Source organism: Sabethes cyaneus, chromosome 2, assembly GCF_943734655.1.
Source record: "Sabethes cyaneus chromosome 2, idSabCyanKW18_F2, whole genome shotgun sequence".
Taxonomy (NCBI): domain Eukaryota; kingdom Metazoa; phylum Arthropoda; class Insecta; order Diptera; family Culicidae; genus Sabethes; species Sabethes cyaneus.
In genome coordinates this window covers 108,065,008-108,084,391 of record NC_071354.1, presented here as the reverse complement: position 1 = coordinate 108,084,391, position 19,384 = coordinate 108,065,008, and the positions used below count along the sequence as shown (strand labels likewise).

The following is a 19,384-nucleotide window of genomic DNA, read 5'->3' as shown; positions in this document are numbered from 1 at the left end:
ATGAATACAAACTTTAAAATAATAAACTTTTCAAAGCTTTTTGTCTTATTTCCAGGACTTCAAAACAAACAAATATTATTACTGGTTTGCATTTCCAGTTCTACGAGATCTTACTTACAGTTGCTTACAGCCATGTTGTTTATTGAAAACTATGTTTAGTGAACTATGTTTATCTAATTTTGAAGCGGAATTAAGCAAGATTGATGTACCGTTTTTTATCTACAATACCAGGACCTATAACATATTAAAGCTTACCGACTCAATATCACACAGCAATAAATCCAGCAATCTTCTTAACATCGATTGGGAAGAAACATTTTTCTGTTATAATGACTATTCTACAGATGAAAAACCGAGTTGGGTGTTGCGACAATTTTTGGGCTACCTCTACATGACCTGGTGTGATTTATTTATTTTCAACTTGTGAATTTTTTCCCATATTTTTACCTGATCGTTTTAGCCCGATAATAGCTGGTAAACAAATCAATTGCGTATGTATTCATAAAGATGCAAAAAGTAGCATTGTTTATCGCATACAAATGCCAAGTAATGATTTAGACTTGAATGAAGCATCTTGGATTGGCTGGGAAGCAGATGAGAACGGGAAATTATTACCAAGAATCGCGGACATGGCAAAAACAATGGATCCAATGATGTAAGTAAAATAACGCTGTTGATTTCTGTTATAAGCTAGGACTACCCATAGATTACAGGTTTTGATGTTATTTGTATTTTAAGAACTGTCAATGTTGATTATAAACCGCTATATATTTGTGAAAACCGTAACTACATCTAGTATTCCATCTAAAAATTATACTATTAAAATATTTCGCTATTGTAGATAACGTTTTTTCTTTGTTTCTAGTCTTGCCAAAGAATCGATAAGTTTGAATTTAACACTGATGAAATGGAGGCTACTACCGGAATTAGATCTGGAAAGTATACGTAAAACAAAATTTTTGTTACTCGGTGCTGGTACGCTCGGCTGCGGTGTCGCCCGTTCTCTATTGGTAATCTGATTTAAAAAAATATTTGCTATACTAAACATGAACAATGAGCAAATTTATTACAAGTGCGACTTGAACTCACCCGGCTAAGGTACGGATTCGATTCCTGGGACTTAGCAATCGAACAATGACGAACGACCGACTGTCGCTAGTGGACCAAACTGCTACTGTGATGGTCTATGAGTCTGGACAGAAAAAACAGTTTCCCTTTAATTGGCACCAATGGTTTTTATGATAGGTCATTGCAAATCAAAGCCTAATCAAGGTCTTCTAACCAGTATCATCACTACGTGGAGGTCTACACTTCTTAACGAGGGATCAAGAAATCAGGGATGGTTTGATGACTTTGACACAACTTTTATTATTTTCAGCATTGTAGCACAGTAAATACAAAATATTTCACACGCGTGGGTTTTCTCCCTTCGAGCCAATCATTTCATACCTTTCGTACACTCCGGTGTTTCTCACCGTGCGTATTGTACACCAACTACACCAACTGTCTTCGAGAGTGGAAGTACCGAACCCCTCAGATGGAGGTAGTACCTCATTCAGTATTGCCGTGTGGGCATCGGCAAATTGCAGGTTGTCTAACAGCCTAATGCTCAGTCAAGAAGGACGACATTAATGTGTCTTGTAGAGGGGCTCCGTAGGCGCAAGGTTACCGGGTATGCTTTGACAAGCGAGTGGTTGTGAGTTCGAATCTTAGTAGAATCAAGCCATTCGATGTCAAGGGATTTTGGCATGGGTTTATACTCAGGCCCCTCATTTACCCTTCCTTCATGCTGAATTCTATATCTACCCACTGAAGCCTCTTGACAGTGCAAAAGTCCCTCCAATAGTTAAGTGGTACTAGTCAGAGGAACGAATGAGTCCTTGCCAGAGCAGGGTATAATATGGGATAGTACTGGCAGCGAGAAATAAGTGGGTAAAGTAGATCAAGCTTTGAAGGAAGGGTAAATCCTAATAGGTACACAAAAGCACGCACAAAATTTAATAAGCAAATTACCCATTCATCAGCGATCATAGCAACAATCAGAGGGGTTGTGTACAAGACACAACCGCATATATAGGTGACGCAGGACTACGTAAGTCTCTTTGTAGAGATAGTAGCATGTAAATCATTCGATTCTTCATGTATACATGCTATATGCAACATATCAGTCAAATTTCGTCAATTGCACCAAGTTTATCGTCGATTTTGAGAAAAACTTTCGTTAGTCGGGCTGACCTGATTAAGCCAAAAGATAACATGAACAAAACTTGAACTGTTAGTGAAAACAGCTCAGCTTAATTAATTAAGGTTTTTGTCAAAATCGGCGATAAGCTTAGTGCAATTAACGAAATTTGACTGTACATGCTACATGCGTTGTATGTAACATTTATCAAAGTAGTAACATTGCATACGTTTAATTCTCAAAAGATTGTACATTTGAAAACAATTTAACAAAATCAAGAACACAAACTATTGCTTTCCTGCTACCTTACTGAAATTAAAGATTTTTTTTATTACCCATGGTTCCCCACGTTGAAGGGATTTTACCAATTCAATCCTATTTTATCAACAGTGTTGACGAGCCCCTCGTCATGGTGAAAAAGTGAACAACTTACCTTTCTTCACGAGCGAATACATTGACGGAATGACAGTCGCTTGTAAATAAACCGAACATCGATATCGCTAGTTGCAGAATCAGTTGTAAATAAAGTTGCAGTAAAATATATAGTTTAGTCAACAGTTGAAAGCAGTAGCAGTAGCAGTAATAAGTAATTAGTTCACCTAGTACAGTAAAAGTCGGAAATAAATACAGTTTATTCCAGTCAAGGTAGGTTGAATAAAAGAAATTACTTACCGTCGCGTTACTAGTCCGTAACCTGAAAGTACATACTTGTATACTTACCTGTAGTTGTAGATTGCCCGTGTTTCCGAATCCAGTAGATAAAGAACCTGTAAATAGAGAAAAAACACTGAAAATGTAAGTTAAAATTAAATACTTACCTGGTAAACACAATTGTAATTGAAATTATAATATATTCCAGCTCTGTAGCTGCTAAGTATAAGCAACTAACAAAACGGTGTTTAACTATCCGCAACATTCTACAAAGATTTTCATCCGAAGTTGGATGATTTGTTGGAGTTTACCAACCTGCAAATAGGACGTCATTGCCGGAGCAACGGGTTTCATCTGCAGCGTTGAGTGCGGACCGGAGTTGAACTATAACAAATAGTCAGTATCATTTAATTCTGCCCAGCCGTTGTAAGCTGCTAGTTGTAAAAATAGTCTTAAGTACCGTTAGAGTTAATCAGCTGTTAGGCAAGCTAGGTCGCGTCTCGAAATGTCGGACGGGAACAATAATACGACCGCCGCGAGCAATACGCAATATTGCAAAAAGTGCGACCGTACCGATGTGCAGGAAGGCATGGTGTGTTGTGACGGGTGTGATACCTGGGTACATTTTTGCTGCGCGGGCGTGACTGATTCAATTGCAGAGCCAGATAGAAGCTGGAAGTGCAGTGATTGCATGGCAAATTGGGATGTTGCATCGAAGTCAGGTGTATCATTCAACGAGTCGTCGGTCAGCAAGAGTAGCCGAGTGTCGCAGAAATTGCAGCTCAGTCTGCAACTTCTAGAGGAGCAACGGAAATTGAAAAAGAAGCGTGCCGAAGAGGAACTACGTATGCGGAAGCTGGAAGAAGAGGCCAAGTTGAAGGAGATAGACGAGGAGCAGGAGTACCTGAAGCAAAGACACGAGTTGATGGTGCAGATAGAGGACGAAAAGGAGTCGTGTAGTAGGAAAAGTGAAGTCAGCGTGAAAAGTAAACGCGATCGGAGGAAGGAGTGGTCCGCCAAGGAAGCTCAGAGGGACGAAATTGGACATTCCAAGCCATCTATACCGGTACAGAAAGATACCCTACCAGTTGCAACCGTCAGTAAGGTGAATTCAGTAACCACTGCGCTACCACCAACCACGACCGTAGGAACCTCTTCCCAGATGATTATACTGAATCAGGGTATGCTGTATTCGGATCCAACTATCCCCGTTCCCGGTAGTACCGTCACTTCGTTAACGAAGTCATACGAAGCTTTAGCTGTTACACCGATACCTGGAAGTATTTCAACATGTGTATCCACCATATCGACGAATCCAGTGACGGTAGTGGCAACAGTTAGTGAAAATAGGGTTACGTCCGTAGTTGCTATCCCAATTGTTTCTTCGACGATTGTCTCGTGTGCTCCGACGATTCCAAGGATTCCTATTTCTATGGGCAGCGGGATCCACAATCTCCCCAGTAGTCTCGGTAAAACACCGGTTTATTCTGAAATGATTGCGAGTTCAGCTGGGTTAATTCCGGTAATTTCGTACGGGTCAAGTGCCATTTACGGAACAAATGTTCCGAGAGCAGCTGGCTTGAACCCGTATGATGTGAGTGGAGGTTATGTACATCAACAAGGATCGTCACAAGTACCGATTCCAGTTTCTCTTCATCCTGCGCCTGCGGTGTATGTAGATCCCATGGCGTTCTCCACGGTAGGTTCGTTCGGGTTACCAACAACTTTCATTGGGCCACCGTCAGGTTATCCTCCCTTGTATACTCAATCTAGTATGGCGTTTTCCGCGAATTCAGTGTCATATCCGTATCCAGAAACAACAGTTCCGTTCCCAGTAACGAGATCTGGAGTAGGACCTTCTACGATACCAGCTGTAGGAGTCAGCGAAGCTGTGATAAGTCCATCGATCAGTATAATAGGACCAACCAGCGCCCAGTTGGCGGCTAGGCAAGTCATGCCGCGGGAGTTACCGAGGTTTAGCGGGGATCCCGAAGAGTGGCCAATTTTCTTGAGTTCGTTCAAGAACACGACGGAAGTCTGCGGATACACGGATGCCGAGAACTTAGCTCGACTGCAGCGTAGTTTAGTGGGTGCGGCATTGGAAGCAGTTAAAAGCCGTCTGCTCTTGCCCGCATCCGTTCCATACGTAATGGCAACGTTGCAGAAGCTCTTCGGAAGGCCCGAGATACTCATCAGCTCGTTGCTGAAGAAGGTCAGGAATGCTCCTCCACCGAAGTCGGAAAACCTAACCAGCATAGTTGCTTACGGCTTAGTGATTCAGAATCTCGTTGATCATATTGTCTTGACCGATCAGCAAGCTCACTTGTCCAACCCCATGCTGCTTCAGGAGTTGATTGAGAAGTTACCAACCCCGTTGAAAATGCAGTGGGCATCCTTCAAACAAGGATTCATGTGCGTGAACCTGGCGACGTTCAACACCTTCATGTCTAAGCTAGTAAATCTGGCTTCTGAGCTGTGCGTTGGGAGCGATTTCGTGCAAAATTACACCGAGCAATCAAGCACGGACAGTCCGCACAAGGAAAGGCTGTTCGTTCACAGGAGTGAGTCACCGACCACGTCGTACACGGACAATGCAGTCGGCGGTTTGGCATCGAACGCTCGTTCGTACTGCGAGAGGGACAGTCATCAGATCGCGAATTGCTGCAATTTCAAGTCCCTGGATATTGGAGCCCGCTGGAAGGCAATGCGGCAAAAGAATTTGTGCCGATTGTGCTTGATTCCGCATCGGAAATGGCCGTGTCGTTCACAGAGAGAGTGCGGAATAGATGGGTGCCGCTTACGTCATCATACGCTGTTACACACTAGTCGGTGTGACGCAGCTGATGGCACGAATTATTCTGCAGAGAATTTTAGGAATACTTGGGCAGGTGCGCCTCAGTTCAAACAGCTAGAGTAGTGTTCGATAAAACAGCGTGAAATTGAGAAGTGCTAAATATGTTGGGCAATAAGGATGTGGATGTAGTCGCTTCGGAAACGGTAGTGGTTCACGGGTCGGGGTATGTTGACGAGCCCCTCGTCATGGTGAAAAAGTGAACAACTTACCTTTCTTCACGAGCGAATACATTGACGGAATGACAGTCGCTTGTAAATAAACCGAACATCGATATCGCTAGTTGCAGAATCAGTTGTAAATAAAGTTGCAGTAAAATATATAGTTTAGTCAACAGTTGAAAGCAGTAGCAGTAGCAGTAATAAGTAATTAGTTCACCTAGTACAGTAAAAGTCGGAAATAAATACAGTTTATTCCAGTCAAGATAGGTTGAATAAAAGAAATTACTTACCGTCGCGTTACTAGTCCGTAACCTGAAAGTACATACTTGTATACTTACCTGTAGTTGTAGATTGCCCGTGTTTCCGAATCCAGTAGATAAAGAACCTGTAAATAGTGAAAAAACACTGAAAATGTAAGTTAAAATTAAATACTTACCTGGTAAACACAATTGTAATTGAAATTATAATATATTCCAGCTTTGTAGCTGCTAAGTATAAGCAACTAACAAAACGGTGTTTAACTATCCGCAACAAACAGCACATCTTTTCACTATACACTTCTAATGAAACGGCAAGCATGCGTATTCATACAGAGTCGTATTATAGCCGACCCAATCGATACCTACTGGTTTCAGCGATCTGCAACTGCAAGTAACGAATTTTCATTCGTCGTTGTTCTTTCGACGCCTTGTTCGATGTCAAATATTCCAATCCGAATATGTTTAAATGTTCGTAGTAGTTTGGGTTATGTAGATTGCCACTAAGGCGACGCCTATAGGATCTATTTTTATGGCTACAGATACGCGTTCGTTCTAGGTATTTCATAATTTAAGAAACAAAGCCCCTTTTTCTCACATAAACCTTACGCCCCCTGTACATCTCTATCGGCCCGGAATTCACATATTGCAAGTCAAACAGTGAAACAGCCGTTTACAAATAACTACCGCGCATACCTACATCACACTGCAAACAATTGGATTTAGAAACCGATTTTGAGACAGTACAAACCTATCAGGGTTTAATTGATCAACTTACGCTGATGAAAGAAGCAGCTTAATTTTTTACACGGATCGAGCCTTGAAAATTAGGCCGCCATGTGAATTCAACTCGACACCGTACACAAAAGACGCCAAACTTTAATCAAATTCAAACATAATTTTAGGTTTTGATTTTGTCTAAAATCTAATTCATCAACTTGTTTTGTTCGCAGGCATGGGGAGCACAGCACATCACATTTGTAGATTATGGACGTGTTTCTTTATCCAACCCTGTTCGGCAAAGTTTATTCTTGTATGAAGATGCGTTAGAAGGAGGAAAGCCTAAGGCATCCACCGCCGCGGAAAGAATTAAGCAGATTCATCCTTGTATTGTATGAAGCGGTTGAAGTATGATAAACTTTATCCGACTTTATGGGTATTTATAAAACCAACAACCCATTAAAAGTAGGAAAATGTTTTTGTACTTCAACTAATACAGTATATATCCAGTTCATCGCAATAAGTCATAGCAACTATTGATCCTTATAAAATGAATACATCTAATAGTATTGACTGGTTACGTTAAACTGGATCAGTTATAATTAGTAACGAATGATAAATTAAAGTCGTGTTTTTAGAATTCTACAGGATATTGTCTAAAAATCCCTATGCCAGGACATCCGGTTGGAGAATCTCAGGCCGACGAAACCAATGCTACGTTGGATATTTTGAAGGATTTGATAAAAACACATGATGTGCTATTTTTGCTCACTGACTCTCGGGAAAGTCGATGGCTTCCGACAATGCTAGCAGCGTTTCATAGTAAGGTAAATGTGAAAATATGATTCTGAAGTATGAGTGAAAATACTCACTACACTAATATTTCGCGAATACGTGTAATTCCAATGCAATTGAAAAAAAATTTTATTCTTGAAACTGTGAATTGTTCAAGAAATTTCAAATGCAGTGTGAAATGATGACGATGGTTACGATGATGATGATAATAATGACGATGATAATGATGATAATATGATAATGTTGACGATGAGGATGAGCATGGTTATAATGATTGTAGTAGTAGTAGGGTGATTTATGTTTTTTAGACAGGCTAAGAAAGCATTTCGATAGAATAGGAAATATCTCTTTTAATAAACATAAAAGTGAAATGTTTGACAGTAGGTACATAAATTAAAACCATCTCTGTCCAATGAGGGTATACCGATAAGACATAAATATAGATAGATTTCCAAAACAAATGATATTTTGAACCATTATTTTGGACATTCTAGATATATTTTGGACATTGTTCAAAATATATTTTGGACATCATGTATGGCCATAATGAAAATTTGTTATATTTTCTAATAGGAAAGATTTGACACCTATCCTTACTATTTGAACTATTCGACTTATTTAATACAGTAATGACTTGAATTTATCACCCTCGCCAAAACCAACTTTTTTGTTGTTTTTCGTCGCTTTTAGAATATTACACATTCTCTTCTACCTCACCATGGAGATTTGTTACCTTTATGTCAATATAGAATTCGCATTAGAATACAATTCATAGTCATACAATAATATTTCGCAACATGTGGAGCCGTTCAAATATTACGTAACGCAGCAGGGGGTGCAGGTATCTTGAATTTCTGTTGCAGATTTTTATACAATTTTTTTGGGGAGGGGGTTTTGAGCGATAATGTTACGCGTAACATTATAGATAAATATATCAAAAAAATGAACTGTTCATAAAATATGCATAAAATTACGCAAAAACAAATTACCCGACATTTGTGAGCTAAATTTAAATAAATTATCGTGTCGCAAACATCGGCAGAACGATCGAGTATACATACAGCTGTAAAAGTTACGCGTTTCCGGTATGGGTGGGAGTGTACGAAACAATTGTTACAAATCATTGCAAGGGGATGGGGGGTTTATGAAAACGGTGTTTTTGGCGTTATGTAATATTTGGTGTCTTCGGCGAAGTTTTCCAGTATATCAAGATCTTCTGGACAGGATTAGAATTTTCTTGCCGCGTGGCGCTGGTGTATCTGTAATATTGTTGAATATGCTGTATCTTGTGATGGTATATAGAGAAATGCCGTTCTCGAGACAATTGTTCAAGTGACTTAGGCCTTCCGGGTGGTATGGAAAACAGTGCCGTGTTGTCTTACCATGCGGCGCTCGCGTTTATGTGAGCTTCTTGTAAACACTATATTTCGTGATGAAAGCCACCTTGCAAATTGCTATATTCAGAATATACTTTCAGATTTTATAGCAATTGTATACAAATTTTCTCAATTCAACCCTGATATACACGGATCTACTTGTATTTGCCATAAGATATGATATTAAACCTTAGAGATGATTTTATTTTAAAGAATGCTGTTGAAGTTTTTGCACTACGCGGCGCTAGTATATAAGTGCCTATTTTGCATGTACTCTTCTCGTGATCATCACCTAAATAATTGGTTTGATGTTTAACTTTCGATTGACATCTTTGAGAAACTTGTTCATGTGACAGCGTAGCATACATAGTGAGACAACCCAAAACTGTTTCAGATTTACAAGATGTAATGTCAGGGTGTCGATTTCCTGAAAAAACCTGGAAAATCAGGGAATATCAGGGAATTCATTTTTGGATCAGGGAAATCAGGGAATATCAGGGAATTTCGAAATTCAATCAGGGAAATTTTGTTTACCCGGCAATATTGTTGATCAACTTTCGAATCAAATCAATTTTCGTGTAAAATATACGCAGATTGATCGGTTGAATTAAAACTTGTTACATGTCTAGTAGCGATTCGATTATCTTTCAGTTTGCCGTAAATTTTTTATTTGTTTTGCGCCGTACAATTGTCAGACTTCACTCGCTGTAGTGCTCGAAATCGGCAATGGCAGGTCTCACACACTTCACGGTGCAGACATCAAGAGCACAAAGCGGGATACATACTGTTATTTACACGCGATCTACAGCGTTTTCACCAATAGCAGAATTTTACACTCAGAAGTCCCAAGCATTGATCATCTTCCTTCAGTGTGCATGATTCATGTCCGTTAAGGGTTACCGGGAGCATTAACGTTCTGTAGAATTTGCGTTTATGCGAGTTGGCAACCTTCGGGACTGGTTCAGCTGGTTACGTAATACGCAGAAAGCTTACATGTTTCTCTGTTCTGACGTGATCCGCAGTGAGCATGCGACTCTTGGCCTGGTTCTTCTCATTTGTCATTTTCTGGCATTCGACATCAAACAAGCTGTTACACTCACCCTTATTCTGCGAGGCGAGTGACGTAACTAATTTGGAGTCATCGCGAATGAGGTGACAATTGTCGCCTAGGTGACACGGTTTGTCACTTAGGTGACACGGGGTTGATATCTAGGTAACACGGTTGTCACCTAGGTGACAGCACTCAATTCGACTCGCCGTGGCGAGTCACGGCGAATGACAATTGTCGTATTGAGTCACGTGACTCGCGGAATAAGGGTGATTGTCTTCCCCACGTCGTGCCTATCACTTCCCTCGTAGTTGTTGGCGCTATGACGGATCCTCCACAGCCTACTTACGTCTTATTCCCTTTCGTCCTGCTGCTCTGCGATTCGTTGATCAAGCTTTCTGGTGTACTCCACTGCATCGTCATATGCCGTAAACCGCTAGATGTTGAAATGCAACATCCTCTCAGTGCGAGCCTTCGCCGATTTCGATAACCTTGCGTGGATCTTACGTCGAGATAGTGCTCAAAGTCGCTAAGAAAAGACTGTATATTGCGACTTCCAAAAAGTTTTGACCGTTAAACACGATCGATCTGGGAGCTAGAGTCTTGAATTTTCAAGTCGTGCACACCCCACATAAATCCTTTCGAACCTGTCATAGAATTCGTCCCTAGCAAAGCAAAGCAAAGTCTTAACCGTCACTAGACATTATCCTTCTTTATCGACAGACTTCGCAGCCTACTGTTAGAGTACAGGAAAATTACGGGGTCAGTGCAACGATCCTACTGATTCCGTCTAACAAAAACCAGCTAGCCGAGATTCGAACACAACTGGCTTGTTAGAACAGCATCGTACCTCGAAGCTAACTGAGTGGTTCAATTCGTCCCTAGTACCATCGAATTTATGATTTGTTTGGTGACTATACGTTGATTAAGCTGTAGTTTGAAGAATTTGCCTTAATTCTCAACACCCATATACGGTCATCGGACCGAACGGCCGGCCACCGAACTACCTTCGAGTCAATGTTGCTCTCGAGTTGCATAGTTGCAATCCGAAATCGTGACACACAGCTTTAGTCTTAACTGTTCACCATTGAGGGTTAAAATATTTGCCATTTGGACATTTTCCAATAATATATCTAGCTAAAGTTTTGCCGTACCTCGAACCAGCAAAACGCACATTTTTGTACCAAAAATCTTTGGGGAATCATCTCCTTAACCCCATGCTTTTTGCAGCAAAGATAACAAGCTGGAACTTCCAGGAAAGTTTTGTTTTAGTTTAACTGAAAACTCGCAGAAATGTGTCCACCTTGCAGCGGTAAAGTTACTAGTTTGAGCTGACTGAAAATTAGCAAGATTTGTTATGTTTACACGGCTGTATTTTTTTGTATGTAACATCTAAGCTTTGTGCAAAAACAGGTCGATTAGATTATTTCTCAATCTTTGTTTCTTTGGATTCAAGTTGATACCTCAAACATAACTGTCCCTCGATACTCGATAGAAGAGGGCGTTTTCGAAACGTTGGTAAGAAATAGGTTAAGAATCTTTGATATGTGTTCGTAAAACATGAAGAAATCTAGCTTTAGTTTTCAGCAGCTCGCATAAGCCATGCTAAAGGATTAAAAACTTAAGCCAGAAATCACCCAAATAAGCTTGATATTCGAGTTTTGAGGGTCAGGGAAAAATATTTGAAGCATCAGGGAAAATCAGGGAAAGTCAGGGAATTTTATTTTTGGATTTGAGTCGACACCCTGAATGTATACAAGAATATTATGTATCAACCAGCGCAACGTAGAGAGAAAATTAAAAACTTCTTTTTTCCATGCAGTCAAGTCAAGATCAAGTCTTGATCTAGTTTCTTGCCGAAGACACCTTACATCTATATATTCGGCATCAAGGGTTTTTTCAATCAGGAACAAATTAGGTCAATTTCCATAATCTACGTTGACTCTAGTAAGGCTGTCGCTGTGTATACGTGATTTTGGATTGAAACCACCAACTTCCCCCCCACCAATGGCTTTTAATTTGTCTTGCTGCATGTTATTTACCATGCACTTTTTCTTAAAACTCCTTCGGTAGTCCTAATGCTAAAAGACCTGTAAATAAGTACGTAGGCATATCTCTATATCATCGTTTCAGAGATGTTTGAGCATAAAAAATATTTTTTGAAAATAATTAAAAAGACAATTAGTGCCACTGGAAGGAGGATTCATGTTACAATGATTTGAAGAATTATGGTGCGTGCACGTAATGATATATGCTGCTTGCGGTCAGTAAATGACATCAAATTTGCTTTTCATTCCTCACAAGCCAAGATGATGTCCAAAATACATGTTTGCTTTTTCTTCGAAATATATTTTGGACAATATTCCCTTTTTAACTTTAAATGATTTTTAAGGGTTAGTCGCGAACACAAACGTGAAGTTAACTAATATGGATGTCAATTTCTATGGGCAGATGGCCAACTGTATTCCAAGCTGAAATACAAGCAATTATAGAATGTACGACTGTGTGCTTGCGCAGGAACTATAAACATTCAAATATATGCATCATGTCCGACAGCCAAGCAGCTCTAAACGCTCTAAAGTCGGCGACATGCACATCAAAACTTGTCTGGGAATGTATTCAATCACTCCAAAAATTGTCTCGTCGTAACCAAGTCAACTTGTACTGGGTCCCAGGTCACTGTGGAATTGATGGAAATGAGAGAGCTGATGCACTAGCAAGACTCGGATCATCTCATCAATTTGTAGGACCTGAGCCCTTCTGTTGCTTATCTGATTCTGCTTTAAAAATGGAGCTAAAAGCATGGGAATGTACGAAAGTGGAATCAAATTGGAATAACACTTTCAATGCTAGGCAGTCGAAACGTTTCATCTCTCCAAACGTTTCAATTACTCGCAAAATACTGGAGCTTTCGAAGAATCTAAGCATTTATACTGGTCTTATAACAGGACATTGTCCGAGCCGCTATCATCTGAAGCTAATGGGAAAACTTCATGATGATATATGTCGCTTCTGCGGCATAGAAAAAGAAGACTCGGAACACCTGTTATGCCGATGTCCGGCAATTCTCAATAAAAGATTAAGGTTCTTCGAAAGAGGGCTGTTAGAACCCTCTGATATTTGGAGAACAACTCCCAGCGCAGTAGTGCACTTCATCCGAAGTGCATCACCGGGCTGGACAAATGCTATTAGTCAAACAATGACAATCACTTCTGCTAGTGGTGCGTCATCTTGACAACATAGCTATAATAAAACGGGGAATATATCACAATAGATCAAACAAATGGTCGCAGTGATAAAAATACCCAACACGGAAAAAAAAACCCGATTTAATCCACCTAGTGGTGAAAGGAACCTTTGTTATACGGTCTTACTTGCTATTTGAGATAGAAATCGACACGTCTGCGGAACATAATTCATCTATTGGTTAACGTTGCGTAGTGCGTTGGTTTTCATAAAATTGTTGGAAATTGAATAAGTTTACACAATTTGAACAAAATAGCAGCACTTGTAAATTTTGATAGATCCTTTTTTCATGAAATTACTGAGTAAGGGTAAGTTGGTTGTTACTAATTTGAGTAAGTGCAAGTAAAAGCAAGTTGTAACAGGAAATATTATTCTTTAACATATACATTGCGTAGTAAAGGTCTAGTTTATAGGTTTTTGAACTATGCATAAATTCCTGTAATGTCATTCTTTTTGATTGACATCAATAAAGTTTTCTTGAATAAATTTCATCAATTTTTATTAACCTTCGGTTACTCACACTGTTGAATTTTGTACAACACGTGTAGGTTTTTGAGGTTTTGCTATATTGTTATAAAGTTACAAATCGCTGTTTAACTAACGTATATTTTTCAATTACCTTGTTATGAGCAAAATGTCATAATTATTCAATGCATTAATACTTTAAATTGTTGGGAAAATAGATCAGCATAAACTGACATCACAGAAACGAAGCAATCAGCATGTGAGGTGTACCGCAATTGACCCCAACTGGAATTTTCTCTCGTTTCTTCATATGGAAAAATGGTGTCTGTATGCAGCAAAACTATCAGCAAATGTAAAATGTTTAAAATGTATCCGTCTGCTGGTAGTCGAGTAATTCGGAGTCAAAATTAAGGCATTTCTTCTAATCAAAGTTCTACAGTACCTAAACAAACAAACATAGAGGTATACTATGTTCAGCAAAGTTGTGTATTTTTACTATTTGCACAATTTTGTAATACATGAAAAAGTCATACAACAATTACAAAAAGAGCTAAAATAGAAAATACTGATTTTACAAATTCATATTCAATAAATAAGATTTTTCTATCTTCGCTGAAGAGATAGAGGGTTACTGTCTTCAGCAAAATTTCTTGTAATAATATGCTCTATAACTTTGCAGAACACATCAATGTGTTATATTGAAACTGAAGAAAAATAATTTTTTTATTTCACTTTTAGGGGGATTAATCAAAATTTAAATTGCACCAGACGATCGAACTTTCAATTTCAAGAAATTCCTCCAAAGGTTCCATAAACCTAAAACCAAGTTTTCTCAGTCAAAACTCTAGTGCGCATGTCTTTTTGGCTTTGGGCCATTGTGCGCGCGAGTAACCGTATTACAAAAGTTGGCGCGAGTGTTGGAGGGTTAATATCTTTTGATCGGCAAAACCAATTCTTCTGAAATTTTGCAGATATATTTGCAACATTAAAATCTCTAATTTGATGCAAAAATAATTCAAACTAGATAAATCATCTTAGATGAAATGGTTATAAATTATTGTAAATTTTAATGTGTTGTATTCAATTGCTCATAAATTTCAAATTAAACGTCCAATCAAAAAACAAATCAATAGTGATCTATTAGGCTATGTTACCTTTCAAATGAGACTAATAGCGCATAAGTCGGTTTACCCATCTCTAAGAAACAGGCGATAATTATTACCTTGTCAAAACAGGTTTTTTAAAGATAACTTTTAAACTACTTGTTTGTTTTCAATAAAATTTACCCGAAAAATTTAGCGTTAACAAGAGCTTTCATTCAATGCCAAGATCGTTGAAATCAGTCATTTGGTTCCGGAGAAAATCGTGTCACGTAATTTTCACGTTTTACTTATAACTTTTAAACGAAATGTCGGACCTCGAAACAATTCAATAGTGATATACTAGGCAATAATACCTTTCAAACAAAAGTAATTGCGAACAAATCGGTTCAGCCATCTCCGAGAAACAGGCGATAGAAAAGTTGCGCCCCGCACATACATACACACATACACACACACACACACACACACAGACATTGCTCAGTTCGTCGAACCCTGTCGATTGGTATATGTGGCTCGGCCCTCCGGGCCTCGGATCAATTTCGTGTTTTTCGACCAATTCCTAAACCTTTGTTATAGTATAACAAAGGTAAAAATATGGATAGAAAGACAATAAGTTTTGTGGAATATGGTTAATATCGAAATTTATGATAAACTAGCTGACCCGACAAACTTTGCATTGTCACAAATTAAACTGTGTTGTACATAAATCGTGAATCTCGGATGACCTTTGTCACAATCTCGAGTTTTGCAAGTTTCTGGATGTTTTAATATACAAATTTTCCCCTTTTTACCTTTGTTATACTATAACAAAGGTTTAAAAATTGGTCGAAAAACACAAAGTTGATCTGAGGCCCGGAGGGCCGAGTCACATATACCAATCGATAAGGTTCGACGAATTGAGCAATGTCTGTGTGTGTGTGTGTGTGTGTGTGTGTGTGTGTGTATGTGTGTATGTATGTATGTATGTGTGTGTGTGCGCTTAATTTTCTATCGCCTGTTTCTCGGAGATGGCTGAACCGATTCGTTCGATTTTACTTTTGTTTGAAAGGTACTATTGCCTAGTGTATCACTATTGTGTTGTTTCATGGTCCGACTTTTTGTTTAAAAGTTATGAGTAAAAATGTGAAAACTACCAGACACGATTTTCTCCGGAACTAGACAACCGATTTCAATGATCTTAGTACCAAATTAAAGCTCTTGTTATAATATAAAAATTGTCAAGAAGTTTTATTGAGAACAGACAAGTAGTTTAAAAGTTAACCTTAAAAAACCTGTTTTGACAAGGTAATAATTATCGCCTGTTTCTCAGAGATGGCTAAACCGATTTTTGTGCTATTAGTCTCATTTGAGAGGCAATATAGCCTAATAGATCATTATTGATTTGTTTTTTGATTGGACGTTCAATTTGAAAGTTATGGAAGTTATGAAGTTATGGTTACGTGTTCAACACATCAAAATTAACAATAATTTATAATTTTGACTAAGATAATGTATCAAGTTTCAATTATTTTAGTATCAAATGAAAGGTTTTGACACTGCGAATGTATCTGCGAAATTTCATAAGAATTGGTTTTGCCGGTCAAAAGATATTAACCCTCGAACACTCGCGCCAACTTTTGTAACACGGTTTACTCGCGCGCACAATAGCCCAAAACTAAAAAAAACGTGCGCACTATAGTTTTGCCTGGCAAAACTTGGTCTTAGGTTTATCGAACCTTTGGAAGAGTTTGTTGAAATTGAAAGCTCTATCGTCTGGTAGAATTTAAATTTTGATTAATCCCCCTAAAAGTGAAATAAAAAAATTATTTGTCTTCAGTTCCAATATTACGCATTGATGTGTTCTGCAAAGTTTTAGAGCATTTTATTACAAGAAATTTTGCTGAAGACAGCAACCTTCTATCTCTTCAGCGAAGATGGAAAAATTTTATTTATTGTAAATGAATGTGTAAAATCAGTGTTTCTACTTTAGCGCTTTTTGTAATTGTTGTATGACTGGTTCATGTATTACAAAGTTGTACAAATAGTAAAAATACACAACTTTGCTGAATATAGTATAGCTCTATGTTTGCATGTTTAGGAACTGTAGAACTTTGATTTTAAAAAATACCCCAATTTTGACCTCGAATTACTTGACTACCAACAGATGGATACATTTTAAATCTTTTACATTTGCTGATAATTCCGCTGCATACAGCCCCATTTTTCCATATGAAGAAACGAGAAAAAGTTCCAGTCGAGATCAATTGCGGACTTCACATGCTGCTTGCTTCGTTTCTGTGATGTCGGCTTATGCTGATCTATTTTCCTAACAAATTAAAGTATTAATGCATGGAATAATTCTAACATTTTGCTCATAACAAGTTTATTGAAGAATATACGTTAGCTAAACCATGATTTGTAACTTTATAACAATATGGCATTTAAAAGACCTTTACTACGCAATGTATATGTTAAAGAATATTATTTCCTTTTACAACTTACTTTTACTTGCACTTACTCATATTAGGAACAACTTACTCAGCAATTTCTTGAAAAAAGAATCTATCAAAATTTATAAGTGCTCCTATTTTATTCAAATTTCGTGAACTTATTCAATTTCCAAAAATTTTATGTAAACCAGCGCACCATGCATCGTTAACCAATAGATGAATTATGTTCCGAAGACGTGTCGATTTCTATCTCAAATAGCAAGTAAGACCGTATAACAAAGGTTCCTTTCACCACTAGGTGGATTAAAACAGGGTTTTAAAGTAGAAAACAACTCCCCCCATTGCTTAGCCTGATATAATAAAGAATAGCATTTCGCGAAAAACCTTACGCGGGATGTACCATTTCACGAAAAATCCTTTATATTTATATTGGTCGAACCAAGCTATAATCAGAGATTATAACTGGATTTGAACCCACAACACCAGCCAGGGCGTGTGGCCCTAGCGGTCCATCAACTGTAAAAACCATCGTTTCAAAAAAATGTTAATATTAATGCCTGACCGCATTTCAAGGTCAAAGGCTAAAAACACGAGTTTGGTCAATTTCATAGGAACGGAGCCTTTCTCCGAAGACCCGCGCTGAGAAACGCGGACTAACACGCTTTCGGACGAACAACGTCACACGCAGTACCTTGCAAGTCGTAAGGGCCTGCATAGTGTCGTCGTCCTGAAAGTGAAAAACAAGTTAGATAATTAAAACTTCTCGGTCGGTGGTTTCTACAGTAGGTGGAGGAAGAGGCACAATTTGTGTCTAAAAATAGCCCAACCCATGTCGCTACGTTAATAAGGGGGGTTGTGCAGACTTCTTTTGTCCAGCGCCTTTATGGTTCAAAGGTACACGGGTACCAGCGAGCCACACGCCCTGGCAGGTGTTGTGGGTTCAAATCCGGTTATAATCTCTGATTATAGCTTGGTTCGACCCATGCACCTTCCAGCATTGGACAAAAGATAGGAGTCACAACGACAACTTGTTAAGCGTAGCTACCTATTACCCCCCCCCCCCCCTTTCTTTCCACTCTTTCCCCTCCTTTCCCAAAAAAATTTTCATTACTTTCCCCTACCGTCCCTCCATCAACTGTAAAAACCATCGTTTCAAAAAAATATTAATATTAATGCCTGGCCGCATTTCAAGGTCAAAGACTAAAAACACGAGTTTGGTCAATATCAATAGTAACGTTAGATTATTCTGCGCGAGACGGCCACAGGCCGCGAGTGTTACCGGCGACCTACCGTCGGAAGCGCCAGCCACTGCGGAGGGCAGCCCCCCGTAGAGATCACCTCAATCTAGGTTTATTTATTTTCCTACATCTACTGACCTCTATTACTTTCCTTCAGTTGGGTCACCCCTGCAAAATGGTACTTTCTACGAAAGATTTTCCGTGAAATGGTACATCCCGCGTATGGTTTTTCGCGAAATGGTATTTTGCGAAACTCTATATTCTGCGTTATGGTCAACCGAGAATTGGTGTTCCGCAAAATGTTGTTTGGCGAAATGATTGTAATGATGGCGAATATTTAAATGCTATCCGCTTTATTTTATCAGGCTAAGCAATGGTGGGAGTGGTTTTCTACTTTACTGTGAGGAAAATTTGTATATTAAAACACCCATGAACTCCTCAAAAACTTTCAAAACTCGAGATTGTGACCAAGGTCATCCGAGATTCACGATTTATGTACAACACAGTTTAATATGTAGCAATACGAAGTTTGTCGGGTCAGCTAATATATATATATATATCTATACCTATAAAGAAGGATTTCTGTCTGTCTGTCTGTCTGTCTGTCTGTCTGTCTGTCTGTCTGTCTGTCTGTCTGTCTGTCTGTCTGTCCTGTGTTCCTTATAGAATCAAAAACTACTGAACCAATCGGCGTGAAAATTTGCATGTAGAGGTTTTTGGGGCCAGGAAAGGTTTTAGTGATGGTTAGAGACCCCTCCCCCCACTAAGAGGGGGGGCTCCCATACAAATGAAACACAAATTTCTGCATAACTCGAGAACTAATCAAGCAAATAGAACCAAATTTGGCATGTGGGTGTTTTCG

General features: G+C 38.8%; 1 protein-coding gene across 1 annotated transcript in view; it reads left to right on the top strand.

Moving 5' to 3' along the window:
- Positions 1–19,384, top strand: part of LOC128736966 (ubiquitin-like modifier-activating enzyme ATG7) — a 63,590-nt gene that overhangs the window by 888 nt on the left and 43,318 nt on the right. Inside the window, exons 3-7 of the mRNA XM_053831487.1 lie at positions 56–399; positions 461–655; positions 866–1,010; positions 7,056–7,214; positions 7,461–7,649. Of these exons, the coding sequence (XP_053687462.1) occupies positions 56–399; positions 461–655; positions 866–1,010; positions 7,056–7,214; positions 7,461–7,649 (1,032 nt within the window). The remainder of the gene's footprint in view (positions 1–55; positions 400–460; positions 656–865; positions 1,011–7,055; positions 7,215–7,460; positions 7,650–19,384) is intronic.